A 17508-nucleotide genomic window follows, 5' to 3' on the forward strand; every position below is an offset into this window, starting at 1 on the left:
TTGAAGATTGGAAATTGGGATGCCACTTGTTCTCCAACGTAATCATTCTCTTGGGCAACCGTCTTTACAATCATGCGACTCAGAGGCATGTCGCTTTCCCCTGGTGATCTCTCGATTAATCTTACGGATGCCAGACATCGACAGGAACTGTCATTTTCCTATACTGTCTCCTTTATGAACCAGTATCATACATTTCTTTTCCTTGCTGATCAAAATAGAATCTACATGTTCCCACAGAGCTGCGATCGTGGCGGAAATCTGGAAAAAGTGTAAAAAAAAAAAATTCTTAAATTTATTGCGCCGATATCAATTCAGTTTTAAATTTTTTATTGGTGTCAATTAAGTCATAAATCTTTTACATTGGTGCTAATTCAATTATAAACTTTTTGCATTGAGTTAATTCGGTCAATTTTGGTGAAAAATTAAAATTATTAAAAAAATTTGAAAATATTAAAAAAAAATATTCACGTCGGCGTCGGCCGTACCACGTAGGACAATCGATGTCCATGTCAGCGAATTTTCGGACAAAATTACTCGGATTCACTCAATCGATACAAATGAAAATGGTTCAAGATAAAATTGGCACAAATACAAAAGGTATAGGATTAAATTGACAATAATAAAAAATTTAAGACTGAATTGATACTAATGCAGTAGGTTCACGACTTTTTTTTACACTCCCGGCCTCCCCCACCCCACCTTGGAAATCTTTCAAACTGCTGGAGTGACGCTTCAGAGTTTCCAATATCTTGCTCTTGTGCTGGGAAGTAATGGCGGGAAGATAGTCAGGCGATGACAGTTCTTTCGTTTCAGGTGTTGCGAAGGTTAATATATCATATTAACTTGTCACGGAGGTCGAGGGGTTAGACAACCTTCCCCACATTATTATATGAAAACAGCCAATAGAAATTTCAAGCAAGCCTAATAATATGCACTTATCTTCTTGGTTCATGTGGCATCGTTACTTCAAATAACATAAGGAGTAGACAAGCATTCCAGCGAGCATTAATATGACCTTGAATGACACTGCTATTCTAATTGGTCAGGAGTTAGGACAGTAGAATCTCATAATGATCAAGACACATGAGGCACTGGGAATAGATCCAATTGCATGAGTTTCACCCAACTAAAAGTAAACTGCATATCGAACGATGTTTTCTATACTTCCCGAGATTATATTATTAACAGAGCATAGTACACGTAAAATACAACACGACCCGAATCAACCAATCTGTCGAGCCACGACCTTGTGCATTCTTGCCATGACTCCAACCAAGCCACAAGAAGGTAACAGAAAAGTAGAACAGGAAATGACAATCTTAGAGTACTATCAGTATTGTCTGGCTGAGATCCTTTGGTATGTAACAGTTCTCACAGCGCTACAATCGTGAGCTCACGGCATCACTTTTGGCGCCATTGAATCTTTCAAATCGCTGGAGCAAAGCATCAGAGTTCCAGTTCCTTGCTCTCACACTTTGGACGTTAAACAATTATGTACAAGTATATGAGTTCTACCTTTCCGAGTATTTTTGTTCTGAGATCAACAAATCCTCCGCAAGGGGATCGAAATTCACCTGGTGAACATGACAATTGCAATGACAATGAGCAGCACGACCGAGCATACCATTGCCTGCAAAAGAAAATGCCACTCCTCAGTCCAAAATACTCTCCACATAATTATTCCATCCATATTGTATACATTTGCCATGAAAATAAAGGATTGTTTCGATAATTATTTGCTCAGCAGTGTCATTAGTCACGGGGCCTAAAAATTTCCTTGAATGGCCAATTAAGACAACCACGTAAACATCGTCATTATTTGATAATTCACAGATGATTTATCGACCTAGCTCCTGCAAGAATTTCTATTCACGTGTGCCTCGTGAATACTCACTTTCATACTAAAAAGTCGGACGAAGTATTTCAAGAGAAGCATGGTGGAACATGCAAGCAAAATACGATCTATGAACACACGATAGACTAGCAATTATAAGTGCAATGGTGTAGAAATAACTCGCTAGTACAATTTTTGCTATATCATACTAATAGAACGGAAAGCTTTTGCCACAAAGAAAGTTAATAACTACTATAGAATGTTAATTCTCCTCTAAAATAGTCGGTTTCCTTGATTCTAAGTAATCTTCAATAACATTCAAAAGACCTTGAGGGTCCAGTTGTTTTATAAATTTCATCCATACAACATATAATTTCGGTATTCTAGGGAAGCATCCTCATTAGTCCCCCTTCCCTGTCTGTGGGTGGATCAAGCGAACTTGAGAGAGTAAAGGGTAAAAAGCAAACTGACGGCAATCTATGAGAAATAACTCAATCAAGACATTGAAAATCAGCCCAAACTAACATAAACTCCTCCGGAATTATATAGCCTCAAATCAAGTTCAATAACCAGCAGCAATTCTTAAGAAACCCAATCCAAAGGCAGCATACAACCACCCGCCCGCAGAGTTTATTGTTGGTTTTGGGAGGGGGGGGAGGGAAGAATAGTGGGGGGGAAGGGAAGGGTTGCAGAGCTTTTACAGCAATAGCAGAAGCACCGAGGCTGCAGAAGAAGAAGTGGGAGAGAGAGAGAGTTTTTACAGCAATAGCAGAAGCACCGAGGCCTGCTCGTTCCCTAGGATCCTTGCGGTAGCAGTTTCCAAAATAGAGAAATGCAGCATAGTACCACATAACAGGGAATGCGAACCCCAAAAGGAACCTGAATGTAGATGTATGCATAATATATGAGATTGCTAAAGCAAGGAACAAAAAATGCAACTGAAAACAATTAATAAAGGCGGAAGATCAGTCACAGAATACATACAGCAGGCAATTGAAAAAAAGATACTTACGAAAACCATCCAATCCCACACCCAAAGCACGGTAGAGGTTTGTCATAGATGCCTAGCTGGGAATCCTCTGCGTCTCTGATGAGGGTATATTTGCCTCTTTGATGGTCTGATGCATCTGGTTAAAGGACAAGTTATGATGATCACGAACACTCAGAGAATGGGAATCGAAACATCCATGACCAAAGTTAAATGAGCGATTTCAAGAAAAGAACATGCACGGGGAAGAAAAAGGGGGATCGAGTGCCTTCGAAAAACTGAGTAAATTATCTTCACAGAAGCCCCAAACCAGTGAGTACCTCAGGAAATAAACAACCAAATGGAAGAATAAAAGACAAAGCTGTGGCGTTACGAGATTGTCTCCAATAGCTCATTCTCTCGGTGTTGATCAAAACACTAACATTGGAGAATGTGACAACGGACAAGTAAAGGCGAGCACTAGAAACAGTGAAGGTAACTACATTAATTAAACTAAGGTACTTTCTTATTTCTTTTATCAGTAATAACTGAACTAAGACTTTTCAACAGGGTTAATATATAAGAAACACTGATTTAGAGTCCTAGCTTTAATAGTGGGATCGGACATACCAGAAAATGATAGTAACATATACATAGAGCAACATATGAAACCAGATCTTTGCACATTTGATGTGACAGGTCAAGAAAACCCTTATCCAAAACAAGTGAAAATTTTTCTTAATCCATGAAACTGGACAAAATAATGATATGCAGATTAGGTCGGCATTTCATCATTGAATAAAAGCAATCTCATTGCACACCTTTGTATAAAACCCGTATACCTTTGGATCCCAAAAAAAATCGTGCTGATGGCCTCAAAAGATCTAGATGCTTGTCAGAAACTGACCCAGCCATCTCAACGGCATTTCTTAAACCCTCTGTCTCCTCCATGGATATACCTGTGACATCAGGAAATGCAATTAATCTCAATCAATCTCTTCAGAAATAAAAATTATAAGAAGCTTGCTACCAAGTGGGCTGGTCACGTGGCTTAGTACATCCCGCCTAATTTCATTTCATTTTATTTTTTTTGGTCCAACCCGCCTAATTTCATTACTAGTACAAAATTCTCGCTAAGTTCAAGCAGCATCAGTTTACATAAATCGCAGGGCAGTAGGAGCACTAGCTTTTCTGAATTCATACTTTCGCATTGGTAAACAAAGCCCACAAGCATTTGACTTCATTTGTGAGTTCAAATGTCAAACTAAAACAAGTAAATAAATGCTTGACGAGTCCCTCCCGAATCTGCATGGATCCATATTTATATAAAGAGTAGAAAATTTTCAGTTGCCAAGGAACAATATGTTTATGGCAAGAGAAAGTGGTAGTGGCAGCATCATTGCAGGTTTATTGTCATGAACATTATCATGATTTCGTAGAACCTAAAAACAATGGAGAAAATCACTGCATCTGTTCATTTGTAGTTATAATGTAAATTCACTTGCCAAACGTCAATACTTCTCAGCAGAAAAGTTGAACAAAATCACTCCTTAACAGAAATCAAAATCTGAGAGCTTTAATTTTCAATTTGGACGTTGCCACAGAAACGATGATGATTTGCTCGAACAAATGCAATGAGGAGGCTCAACTGCATTTTTACTTATAACTAGATTGTTGACGTGTGCATTGGTACGATGCTTCTGATTTTTTGGTTCAACAATCACTTGCAAGACTTCCCAGTAATTGGCTTATTGCAGTACACAAATCATTCTAGCGCCGTCCATGCAGAAGTAGAAAAGCCCACCAAGGTAAATTAATTGAAGTTGATTTGCTTTTATCGAAAGAAGATATCAATGAACTGTAAAAGAATCAGTGCCGGGATCGGGGCACAAATTTACTTAAAACTAAGACAATAGATGAGAAACACGAGGAAGTCAATACTTTTGTCCATGTTTAATGAGCTAAAATATCTGGCAGGTTGATGTGCTCACTCCTCTCAACTGCTTCCTAGAACAGCTGAAATAATTGAGAAAATTCATTGGCGTTAATCTCCCACTGATCTCAGGCAGTCAAATATGCTTCAGAACTCAAAAGTTTTCTCTACAATAGGTTGAAAAGATACAATCTCCATAATTTGGAAAATCCTTGCACACCAAACTTTGTAAGCTTTCTTAGGATGCATAGAATTATGAGTTAGAATGTCAAAGAATCACTGCAAAATGAGACAATCATTAATGTTTCTTTCAATTAATTTTCACATAAAAGTGTGAATGGCTGTTTGGTTCAGTAAATTTGGCATTTCTCGTGGCTGTAAAAGTGTGAATGGCTGTTTGGTTCATCACCACCAGATGCGAGAAGCAGGAAATAGATATTACCAACAGGAAAACCATGTCGCTAGCCGCTGATTACGCCAGCATCGAGCATGCACTGTCATGCATAATCTACACCAAAAGCATGTCAATGCTCGCCACAAGTCTCATTATATGAGTTTGGTCGCATCTTTCCCTCCATCTTTTATAATGCTAAGGGATGAAATCTTTTCAGTTGCCATACGCAATGTTGTTCAACTATGAATTCAGGGCAATCTATTGCACATTAAAGGCTTGTTAAATCTTCCCTACAGTTTCGGATCTTCATTTGCTCGAAGAAACATAGAAGCAAACAAGCTAATGAGACGCCGCAAATAGATGACCTCTTGAACCCAAAAGGCATCTAAACACCGTGAGCTGCAATCGCATACAAACACGTAAATGAAACCCCCAAATCCGCTACTTAATATACTCGAAGTTTCAGAAAATTCATTGACACATACCCACTGAGCTACCGTCTGCAAACTCAATTCATCAGAAAATCCAAGTGCCTGAACACCATGGGCTATAATTGGAGAAAAGGAAGATTCATACCAAGCACGCAACAGACACAGCAAAGAAGACACCTGAATCGCGTTCCTTGAACACCCAATTCATCAGGAAGAAGAAGGAAGTAAAAGGAAACAAAAGATCTCCACACACCCATCAATCATTGAGGCCAACTCTACCTAACACGGAAGCGAAATCGCCGCCAGAGAGACAATTACCACGAGATCAAGCAATCATGATTCAGTGGGCAATCGAGACCTGCGCAAGAAGAGAGGGACGACGAGGCTGTTGTCCAATCCTTAAAAATGGAGCCTTTCGTGTTCCTTCCTCCGATTCAGAGATCGAAAAAGAACCGAGATGCGAAATGGTGGAGGGTATTGAATGACAAGCACTAAACAACTGGAACCGAAACTGAAAGCCCAAGTGCCAATTCGAGTCGACTCTCTCTCTCTCTCTCTCTCTCTCTCTCTCTCCTGCTTTCGCTCGTTTACGCAAAGAGAGAGATTAGTCTATGTTTGTCGGACTCGCTTTAATCTAGTTTTCGCGTTCGGTTCGATAAGCATGCCGACAAACAAATAGTAAAACGCTTATTGTTCCCTCCAAATTAATAATTTATGCACTCGGGGTTTGATAAGTTGCTCTGCGCCTGAGATTAGGTAGCTGAAGCTGCAGTTGGGTTGGCCCATGGAACCTGAAAGTCAACATTTGCCTTTTGTTGACTCTAACGTGTGACGTGGAGGAGTGAGATCCAATTGGTAATGTGATTCGGACAAAAGAGCTGTAAGTTTTTCTGCCTTTTCGTTTTCTGGCCGGCGACGACGGGTCGGCAATTGTCGCAATTACTACGAGACATACGTCGTTTTATTTGGTTCTGTGTTCATGCGCGGAACGACCACTTCCATTTCTGGCCTGACTCACGCGAGGCGGGGCTCCCTCGAACACATTGTCGGAATTTCGAGACACGAGCCGCCAACTGCAGGTTCAAGGTGGCGAGAATCTCGTTCCGATAGGATCGATCGATCGCCTGGCCGCCCGGTCGGCAGACTTTTTGGCTGTGCTTCACTGGACGGGGATGGCAAGAGGAGGGCAACCGCAGAGAAATGGTTGGAGGGAGGGACTATGACTTTGGCCTCTTCTTTCACCAGAAAAGCCAGAATCCAACCACCACCGACGTTCGACCGGAAAAAATAAATAAACTAACACCACCACCGACGGTGGACCCTTTCATTCAGATTAGCTGCGGTCGGCATTTTGGTTTGTTGTTGTGAATTCAGAACGCGTAGGTAGACATGGCCAAATGGAACCGTGGGCTCGGAACCGGCCCGTTGATCGGGCCTACGGTTCTAACCCGCTTTTTTTTATAAAAAAAAAGGGAGAGGCCCCGGGGGAAAGAGCCGTTGGGCTCGGGAACCGGCGATTCCGAACCGGAACTGGAACCGTCGGTTCTACCTTTTCGTGGAACCGAAATCGCCGGTTTCTGAACTTAAACCGCCAATTCCTGAACCGAAATCGCCGGTTTTATCGAACCGGCCATGTCTATGCATAGGAATGGGAATGATACTGTCATTAGATCACATGTGGTTCGTATGATATTCGGAGTAGCTACCTTCAAGGAGCGAATATGATTCGGGTTGGTCCGGTTCTTTTGAGAATCGTAGATCGGATTGGTGATACCGATTCTCAATTTTAAGAATGTGAACCCGACCAAATGTCCCTAAAATCATAAACCGACCAGACCGGATCCCGTCCGATTCTTGGGTGGTTGGGTGAAACCGTTAAAACAAAAATAAGAAATTCGAGTTTGACAGGGCGATTCGGGCCTTCGGGACACCACGTACATTAAAATGACAAATTATCTACACATACCCATTGCCCCCATAAAGCACTAAAATTAGCTCCCACAAACAACCCAACTGAAAAATCATCATCTTCGTCATATGAAATGACTCCCAAAATGAAAAGTTATTGCTAATGCTCCAAAATGAAAAGTTCATCATCTTCCAGAATATTGGGTTTTCTCTTCTTCTTTTTCATAAATTCAAAATTAAATCATATGTTTAAAAAATAAAAAAATTTAGGTCCCGATGGGCGGTCCATTGGTCTAGTTCCCTCCTAGAACAGAGAACCGAATTGCCGTAAAACCGGTTCCACTTTGAAGAACCGAGGACCGGATCGATGACCTCAAGAATCGGCCCGAATCCGTTGGTCCAATCCAGTTTGGACGGTCTATCTTGCTCACCTCTACTACCTTCCCGGAGAAAAATTGTCCAAATTTTTTTTAACCTATTGCATTTTTGTCAATCCAGTCCTAAACATTTTAGTTGTACCAATTGAATCCTAAACATTTTCACATTTTGTTAATTGAGTCCATCAAATTAATTTTGACCGAAAAATCGTCGACGTGAAAGGCTTGGACAATTTCTAATATTTGAACATTTTTTGAATATTTTTATTAATTTTTATTTTTTCCTTATTATTTTTTTTTTATTAAAGTGGCCAGGGAGAGATGCCGGGCCCTCCTTGGCCACCGAGTGAGGTTCGACGGGCTCTTGCCAATCGCGAGCAAGGGTCACGATGCTCTTGCTAGCTATGGGCAAGGGTCACAGCCCTCACCCAACCTCGCCCATATTTGGGTGAAGGCCCAACAACCTTCACCGATCGCAACAGAAAAAAAGAAAAGAAAAAAAATGAAAGGAAAAAGTAAAAATATATATTTATTATTATCCACATCGGCGCTAATCATTCCACGTAGGATAGTTGGCTTCCAAGTAGTGATTCCTTATCAAAATTGGCCGGATGGGCACAATTAGCAAAATATGATCATGTTTATGACTCAATTGATAAAATTAAAAGATTTAAAACTAAATTGGTAAAAATAAAATAGATTTAGAACAATTTTCCTACCTTCCCACCAGTCCAACGCATAAATATTATGAAACTTGGCATAAAAGTACGAGATGCAAAGTAAAATTATAAAGAGAAGACATTAAATGGAACCACGCCACGTGTCAATTGTTAATTGGGTAGTCGGCCCGCTAAATTGTCCTAGGTGCGAAAATTTGGACAAAAGGGTACAAAGCATGAAATGGCCCAATGGAGGGGGGAGCATGGGCATTGACCCGAGGGCTCCAAAAGGTCCGCGGACCTAATCGGGTCGTGCCCCGACTTACTTCTTGCGTTTTTTGCATCCCAAGTTTTTTGCTTTTCCTTTTTCTAATCTTCGTATTTCCTCTTAAATTTGATTAAATTCTTCCCCTTCTCTGTTCCAAGTACCTCGGCCAGAGCAGAACGCATCGGACTTAACATCGATTTAACTTGTTAGGTAGATGATGCGAATGATTCGATAGCTTCCTATTCCGTTTTTTTTCTTTTAATCAAAGTGTCGAAGCCTATTGCAGACGTCGTCTCACTATTCAAGTACGCTGGATAAGTCTTGCATGGACTTGATTCATACACGTCGACCAACAACACTATCATCATTAACCGCGCGCGAAAACAGCTAATCCTTCGATTTCCGTACGAAAGAGGACCTTCCACTCTTACCAACCTCGTTCGAGTACGCTGGGCGACCAGACATGTTTTCATCATCATTAGCCACGCGCGACTCCACGCGCTTGGACAATGAATGTTAAAATCTCGGCAGGACCTTTCACACCGCGTTCCATTCCTCCGATCATCACACGTTGCGGAATCTCAAGCAACTCTCTAATCGCCCTCCTGGTCACTGCCTCCGCCCTAATTATCGAAAATAAAACAGCCACCATCACCGCAAAAAAAAAAAAAATGAATCTAGAAGCATAGAGTGCGCAAGAGTCAAACGTTCAATCACGTGGCGGAGAAAGCAGGGGAACCCACGCATTTTGACCCCTCATGTCAAAATCTCTCCAGCCTTCAATTTCCACAAGAGATCAACGCTCAATCACATGGGCTCCCCACCTTGACCTATTAAGTCATGTCTAACCCGAGTGGTTAGCCCCGAGGACTCAGATCTAGCCAAGTTAGAATTTCGCCATAGTCCCGACTTTCGCTTCTCGAATGTCTAATTAGTCGAACATTTCGCCGGATACATTTGAGTAGTTACCTAAGATTATTTTTCCCTTTTTTAAGGGCACGTAACTCGAGTTCGACTATGATTTGATTTCGTGTGGTTAAGTTGAGTTTGAACTTGGGGACATTCGTGGGTCGATGAGCTTTATAAATGTCAATTTTTCACCGAGGTCATTGTCAGACGATATATTGTAAGGTCGATCGAACGAACTCGTTTCTTCACTTTACCTTCCAACTTCTCCCGACTCAATCCTAATCCAATTTTGCACTTGTATGCCACTGACCATGGAGGAGCACATGGCCTTTCCAATAATTGCACGGTCCCTTCCCTTTTGGCCAAGCTCCTTCCTTTTTCTCTTTAAAGATCATGCGAATCGGATTTAAGTCCACGTATTTTGGTCCGTACGGATGGTCCCCGACACGCAATTTTAGACGGATGAGAGCCAAAAAAAAATTTTTTTACCGATGCCGCGCCTGATTACCGCCAAATTCGGTGAGGTCGATTTGTCCTCTTTCTTTTTTATTGACGTCATCCGTTAAATTATGGTAATTGGAAAAGCATCATCCAAAACTGGGAAAGGAGCATTTGCTTTGTTGTGAATGGTCGTACAATAAATCCTACTTCTGCAGCTATGGATTTACATTTTACCCAATATGAAAAAGCGACGTCTGTTGATGAATTCGGCTCCTTATGAGCTAATTGTTTTGCACTTCTTACTTGGTGTAGCTCGTTACATGGGTCGTGAGCAAGAACTTGGTTTTCGTCTTGCTATTGCAAATTCAGCTCCTGTCGCAGCTCCTACTGTTGTTTTCTTGATCTACCCAATTGGTCAATGAAGTTTTTCTGATTGTATGCCTCTAGGAATTTCCGGTACTTTCAACTTCATGATTATAGTTCAGGTTGAGCACAACATCCTTATGCACCCATTTCACATATTAGGCATAGCCGGTGTATTCGGCGACTCCCAATTTAGCGCTATGCATGGTTACTTGGTAGTCTCTAGTTTGATAAGGGAAACCGTTGATTGGTAACCTCTAGTTTGATCGGGAAAATCACAGAAAATGAATTTGCCAATGAAGGTTACAAATTCGGTCGAAAGGAATAAACTTATAATAGCGTAGTTGGTCATGGTTATTTTGGCCGATTGATCTTTCAATATGCTAGTTTCAACAATTCTCGTTCTTTATACTTCTTCTTAGCCGCTTGGCTTTGTAGTAAATATCGATTTAGTGCTTTAGGTATCAACACTATGGCTTTCAACCTAAATAATTGAAATAATTTCAACCATTTAATACCACGTCTTTTTAATTGATGTCATCTTGCTAATGTTTAGTATTAAATTATGGCAATTGTAAAAGCATTGTCCAAATATGAGGAAGCAACGTTCGCTTCATTGTGCATTTAAATCGCCCAATTAAATCTATTCCTTGGATTATCACATCGGCTTTGTGAAATTTCGTCGGCAAGGAAAAAAATGAGAAAATTTCAAATAAGAGCTTCAAGTGCCCTTATTTTCTCAAATAAGAGTCTGAAATGAAGCTTGTTTCAAATAAAGATTTGAAATGCCCTAATTTCAAAGAAGGGCTTGACTAAGGCTAGTGGTGATGGCAGCCCTCGTTGATCTTGCCTCGTCCGGGCAATGGTTGGCCATCGCAAGAAGGAGGGGAAAAGAAAAAGGAAAAAAAAATGATAAATGATAAAACATGAACAAAATAAATGACGAAAATGCCATTAATCAGACCTGCCTTTGAAATAAGATTTATTTTAGGTTTTTATTTGAAGAAATGATGGCACTTCACGTCTTTATTTGATTTTTTTTAAAACTCATTGAAAATACAACATTCCTTATTGAAATAATTAAGTAGCAGTCCTATTTTGAGTGAAAAAAATAAAATAAAAAACACAACTAACAAATTTTGTCGACATCTCCATTTTTCTTAAATAGGTTGAAAGATCATGGTAATGAAAATACGTACGATATGGATTTTTGCAAATTACACAAATACGGATACGTACAAGCATGGATTGCTAGACATTTGTCTTCGAGTCCTTCGTCGACAATTCTTTGTTTAATTTTTTGTTAATTTCATGAAAATTTCAAACTGGTATACCTGCGATAAATTTACTCCAAATCATTTTTTTATCATAAAAAACTTTAAACCGATATACTTATGACAAATTTACCCCAAACTTTTTTTTTCGACCACAAAAAATGCAAATCTGGTACATTTGTGATAAATTTATCCCAAACTAATTATTTTTTACTATCAAAAATCTCAAACTGGTACATATGTGATAAATTTACCCTCGGTTAGTTTCCGTTAAATTGAATTAATACTACAAAAAATTTCAAATTGATATACTTGTGATAAATAAAAGGTAAAAACCCCAAACGTATATATTCGGTAATTGCCACGTGTTATCCAACTTAGTAATTTGACGATAAATTTTAACGAAAACTAATAGAGAGTAAATTTATCACATATGTACTAATTTGAGATAAATTTTTTCTTTTTTCGTGGGGTCAACCCAATTTTTTTTTCCTCTTCTCTCGATTTTCACTTTTTTAACTAGAGAGAGAGAGAGAGAGAGAGAGAGAGAGAGAGAGAGAGAGAGAGAGAGAGAGAGGAGTCAAAGTCAAACTGCGCGGGTAAAATAGAAGAGGAGAGGGAAATGGAGAGGAGATGGGAGTCTTCGTCTTCGTCTTCTTGTTCGTAGCGGCAGCGGGGGGGATTGAAGGGAGGTGTGACTGGTCTTCGGTCATCACCAACCACTTTTCGTAGCTCCATTAATATACTCTCTCTCTCTCTCTCTCTATAGATCGATCGAGATTGGAAATCCCAATCCATAGCACCAACACCGTCTTCCTTCATCTTTCCACTTCAGCTCAAAACCCCCACTGATTCCGACCAGCGAACAGTCAATCGCGGACATCGCCGTCGTCGTCGCCGTCTCCACCCATGAAGAAGGCGGGCTTGAACAACCTCAAGCTCGAGCTCTCCCTCCCTCCTCCCGATGACGACTCCTTCGCCAAGTTCCTGTAACTCTCTCTCTCTCTCTCTCTCTCTCTCCATCTCGAGTAGCGTTTTTGTGGATCCCGTGCATTGTTGCTCGTTCCTGTGATTCGCCGATTGGCTCGCCTGAATCTGGCGCTGGTGTCGTGTCAGGACTCAGAGCGGTACGTTCATGGATGGCGATCTGCTCGTCAACAGGGACGGAGTTCGGGTTGTGTCGCAGAGCGAAGTCGAAGCGGTATGAGATTCCAACTGCCGAATGTATTGGTGGATTTCTTTGCTTGAATTGGAGCTTCTTCTACTTCATTTTTCTGCTTAGTTGGTTTCTTGATGTCCTCGCATCTGGCTGACCTGGTTTGAATACTGAGGCGGCTTGGGAGGAAACTCACGATTCTCACTTGTTGAGATCGATGGAAAATTGTTTTGTGGTTTTCATTGGTAGATGTTCCTGTTCACATGTATTGTTGGGTTGATGATTACATTTCTCCAGTCGATCTAGGCGTTTTGTTTCTGCATTCCTCTTGTTTGTATCATCTCAAGTACTTCTTACAATTCCTCTATAAAAAGGGTAGGTTAACTCTCTATGGTGTGTGAAGAGGTTTCGATTGTGATGGAAGGAATGTCTTTATAGTGGGCCGCAGAAAAGCCTTTTTTTTTTCGATGGATAGGCATTGAATTTCATTATGTGGCTAGACATATTTTCATTGAGACCTTTGATTCTTAGAATCTTAGATCTGTATAATGCCAGCCTCGCTAGAGATTATCTAGCTCTAACTTATTAGTGAAGCTGGCTGAGTTGCTTAATGCTATGGAGTGTCATTCATTGAGGAAGCTATCTAAGCTCTTAGCTGAGCTGATCCACAGCTTTTGTTATAGAGAAATTCGACACTCTGTACTGAAACAGCGTGTATGTTTGTCTCATTTTGAACATCTTTTTTGGTGTCTAACTTTATGTTCAGACTGCTCGTAGTACTTGAAGAGTATTCAATTTGTTCCCCGAAGATTGTAATCTCTTGAGGCATACTCTTTTGTCTGTTTCAGCCACCCCTTATCAAGCCAACAGATAACCAGTTGAGTTTAGCGGACATAGACACAATTAAAGTTATTGGAAAGGGGAATGGCGGAATAGTCCAGTTGGTCCAACACAAATGGACTGGGCAGTTTTTCGCATTGAAGGTATTGTAAGCGATCAGCTTCCCTTTTTCAGTTATTGTTCCATTACTAAATGTTACAGTGACTATGCATTCTTGGGAGAACACATTCTACAGTTATACTTTCCAACTAACATAGCAAGTTTAGCAACTTACTCGTGCCTGAATGATGTAATTGGGCTCCTCGTTACAACCTATTCCCATTTTGGAGAAGCTTCCCTGTTTCTTTGACATGGAAGAGTCTTCTGTTATGCTACTAAATTATGAAACTTACATCCTATCAAGACCATCTAATGTTTGGTGTCATATGATCATTCTGGAGAAGCTTCCACATTGCTTTGACATGGAAGAGCCTTCTGTCATGCTACTAGATTATGAAGCTTACATGCTATCAATACAATCTTATGTTTGCTATCATATTCCGATGCATGATTTCTCATGCTTTTCTGTTATATTATAAATCCAGGTCATCCAAATGAATATTGAGGAGTCTGCAAGAAAGCAGATAGCACAGGAACTCAAAATTAATCAATCTTCGCAGTGTCCATACGTTGTGGTCTGCTACCAATCTTTCTATGATAATGGTGCCATTTCTATTATATTAGAGTACATGGATGGGGGGTCGCTGGCAGATTTTCTGAGAAAAGTTAAAACTATTCCAGAGCCATACCTTGCGGTCATTTGTAAGCAGGTGAAAAATGATGCAAATCATCTATATGATGAGTCAGTTCTATTCTGTTTTCTTTTCCGTGAGATTTCTCAACCTCTACAAGGAAATTGATGTAGGTGCTCAAGGGTTTGTTGTATCTGCATCATGAGAAGCACATTATACACCGAGATCTGAAGCCTTCCAATCTGTTGATAAATCATAGAGGAGAAGTCAAGATTACTGATTTTGGTGTGAGTGCTATAATGGATAGCACATCTGGACAAGCTAATACCTTTGTCGGCACATACAACTATATGTCTGTGAGTAATTCAATCACATGCACTAATATTCTTTCGCCGCTTCTCCCTTCATGTAAATATGTATCCCCTTTCACCTTACCCTTAATTCTCACGTTTGTTCCCCACACTTTCTGTAGCCTGAGAGAATCATTGGAAACAAATATGGATACAAAAGTGATATTTGGAGCCTGGGCTTAGTATTGCTAGAATGTGCAACGGGGAAGTTCCCGTATACACCACCTGATCAACAAGAAGGATGGACCAATTTCTACGAGCTCATGGAAACCATTGTCGATCACCCACCGCCTTCGGCAGCTCCTGATCAATTCTCTAGCGAGTTCTGCTCATTTATCTCTGCTTGGTAAATCTTCTATATCTTCTCCGTTCTTAATGGATTGACTCGGGCCTGTTTGTCTATTTTATGCAAGATCAAAGTTCAGCATAACGGCGAGGTATTGATGTGATGTGTATTTTCTACTTAACATGATCAATAGGTGCTTATTGGCTTAATTTAGATCTGAAGTTGGTTGTATAATATCCATATCAGAATTTTGAAACTGATTCAAGCACCAAAAGATTGAGAACTTAGTTTTGTTGAGAATGAGCTTAGCTAACTCTTAGTGTTGCTGCTCCAAATTCACATATTGAATTGCGATATAAGTTGAGTTTTTTTAGTTTTGTTCAGAATGAGCTTAGCTAACTCCCGTTATTGTTGCTCCAACAGAGTGTACACGCATATTGAATTGCAATATAACTTCAGTTGTTTTTCATCTTGTTGATCTGTCATCATTCTATGCAAAACCTAATTTCTTCCCTGCAATGTTTTCCTTTGCAGTGTACAGCATGACCCAAAGAGTAGATTGTCTGCAAATGAACTTATGGTATATTCATTATGTCTTCTGAAACTTTTTGGTGTCTCTCAGTGGCCCTAGTGGTCTACACTTAGAAGTCACTCCTAAACCCAACACTGACCAAAGGGGATTAAACCTCTTTTCTTTTGACCCGCTCAAGGTGATTGGTGCCACTGCCCAAAGTCACCAGGGTCATCCAGTCATCTGAATTGCTTGTCGAGTGTATCTGCATTTCAGACATACTGATTTTGAGGGTGCTCTTTCTTGCTTTGATTTGAAACGCAGGGTCATCCTTTCATCAGCATGTATGAGGACTTGAATGTTGATCTTGCTTCCTACTTCACTAATGCAGGCTCCCCACTTGCAACCTTTTGAAACTTCGCTGGTATGCCTAGAGCCTGCTTTTCTTGTCCATGCATATATTCAATTATCGTCTTGTCTCTATCCTGTATAAGGATAATGCTTAGTAAGTCGAAAAATTTTGGAACGCACAAGTTTGATGCTTACTGGAGTGCTATTTCTTTAAGAATGCATTGTTGTTTGAATATGTATCCACTTGTTCTCCAAACTATGCCTTAGATTTTATGGTATGTTTTCCTGATTATGAGTAGGCAGGAAAAAGCGACCAGTCAGACTATTTATTTAGATATTTGGTCTATTTTAAAACAGCTGGTGAATAGATTGGTATATGCAATTCCATAAAGGAATTGTGTTTTGGCTCCCAAAGTAGAATCTCTCATTTCAATTCTTTTGCATGGTCTTGGAAACCCATCAGCTGTGAATCAAAACCATACACTGCCAATTCTGCAGCTTTTACCTAAGATCTCTTGAACCGAGTGACTATACAGCACTTTGGCTGGTTGGCTGACTAGTTTTCTTGACAATCTATGGACTTTCTCAATAGGTTTTCGGATCATAGAAAAATTTTCGGAAAAGCTCTTTGCCTTTGAAAGCCATTAGCTGCATTCACAGGCTAACTTTGTGCTATTTGAATTAGTAAAACTGATGATCATTCTCCTTGAAGTAGTGGTTCCAGCAACTGGAGATCTTTGGTACCTGAGAACTGAGAGGGCAGTTTCAAGACAAATACCTGCTCAGGATTATTATTTATTATGAAAGTGGATAACTTTTGGAGCTGGTAGCTATCTGCCCTGAGTCGAGTCAAGTGTTTGGCAGTTCAAGAAGATTTCCAGGTTGGACCAAAAAAAAAAAAAAAAAAAAAGAAGATTTCAAGGGCGTGATTACTTTGAGCGTCGCAGGACAGCTGATGTAAATTCGAATTTTCTTTCTTATTCTAAGGTAGATTATTGGTGCTAAGCTGGAATTTGATGTGCGAGAGATCCCGATCAGTGCATATGTCAGTTGCTCATCTTGCTAGAGTTTTGCAAAGACCCATCGTGACTGGAACTATGAGATGGCTCTTTAAAGCCGGAAATGGAGAAACTTGCGATATTAATAGCGATAATTTTGTCAGAAATTGTTTCTTTTTTGCGGGCATTACCGTGCTTAAATACTGTTCTGCATCGAAGTATCACAGTTTTTATTGAACTAGCGGAATAATTGGATTAAGTTGAAATTATGTCAATACGTGGATTTTTCAAGTCTAATGTCGGACAAAGTTATTGACAGTGAGGGAAAAATTAAGCGACAATGAAAGGTATAATCCAAGGCAGGGCCTAATACCCTAAAAAATCTCCAATTTTAGCTTATGTTTCCATTCTACCTTTTTTCTCATAAAGAATCTTTGATTTTATGTGCGGTCTCAAATTCTACCACAAGTTTTTTTTGTCCCATAAAAAAATTTCCAATTTAAGGTCTATTTTCAATTCTACCCTAA

At 40.0% G+C, this 17508-nt stretch overlaps 2 protein-coding genes, 1 long non-coding RNA gene and 1 pseudogene across 12 annotated transcripts; 3 read left to right on the forward strand and 1 right to left on the reverse strand.

The window, feature by feature from the left end:
• Positions 1-716: 716 nt before the first annotated feature.
• On the forward strand, positions 717-1634 carry LOC115740673. Its single transcript, XR_004015387.2, has 2 exons — positions 717-1287; positions 1350-1634. It is a non-coding gene; the product is annotated as an uncharacterized LOC115740673 (long non-coding RNA).
• LOC115740672 lies at positions 1522-6173 on the reverse strand. 7 transcript variants are annotated; one of them, XM_048278379.1, is made up of 5 exons: positions 5918-6173; positions 3644-3762; positions 2847-2961; positions 2596-2713; positions 1522-1630 (listed from the first exon to the last, which is right to left on the reverse strand). In XM_048278379.1, the coding sequence occupies exons 2-5, from the start codon at positions 3750-3752 to the stop codon at positions 1571-1573; spliced, it is 402 nt and encodes a 133-aa protein (XP_048134336.1). In that variant the 5' UTR covers positions 3753-3762; positions 5918-6173; the 3' UTR covers positions 1522-1570. The 7 variants fall into 7 exon arrangements, with proteins under 7 accessions (XP_048134336.1, XP_048134335.1, XP_030530088.1 ...); XM_048278378.1 differs by having other exon boundaries at positions 3644-3760; positions 5839-6172; XM_030674228.2 differs by having other exon boundaries at positions 3644-3760; positions 5878-6169.
• Positions 6174-9991: 3818 nt separating this feature from the next.
• LOC125314849 lies at positions 9992-11019 on the forward strand (annotated as a pseudogene).
• Positions 11020-12367: 1348 nt separating this feature from the next.
• Positions 12368-17136, forward strand: LOC115740665 (mitogen-activated protein kinase kinase 2). Of its 4 annotated transcripts, XM_030674205.2 has the most exons (11): positions 12370-12627; positions 12662-12747; positions 12875-12959; positions 13763-13897; positions 14339-14563; positions 14659-14841; positions 14958-15181; positions 15656-15701; positions 15957-16056; positions 16699-16864; positions 16906-17136. In XM_030674205.2, exons 2-9 carry the CDS (start codon positions 12668-12670, stop codon positions 16044-16046), a joined length of 1068 nt encoding a protein of 355 aa, XP_030530065.1. In that variant the 5' UTR covers positions 12370-12627; positions 12662-12667; the 3' UTR covers positions 16047-16056; positions 16699-16864; positions 16906-17136. The 4 variants fall into 4 exon arrangements, with proteins under 4 accessions (XP_030530067.1, XP_030530066.1, XP_030530068.1 ...); XM_030674207.2 differs by having other exon boundaries at positions 12368-12747; positions 16669-16864; XM_030674206.2 differs by having other exon boundaries at positions 12369-12747; positions 16696-16864.
• The last annotated feature ends 372 nt before the right edge of the window (positions 17137-17508 follow it).

The sequence above is a fragment of the Rhodamnia argentea genome, chromosome 4 (assembly GCF_020921035.1).
Source record: "Rhodamnia argentea isolate NSW1041297 chromosome 4, ASM2092103v1, whole genome shotgun sequence".
Lineage (NCBI taxonomy): Eukaryota > Viridiplantae > Streptophyta > Magnoliopsida > Myrtales > Myrtaceae > Rhodamnia > Rhodamnia argentea.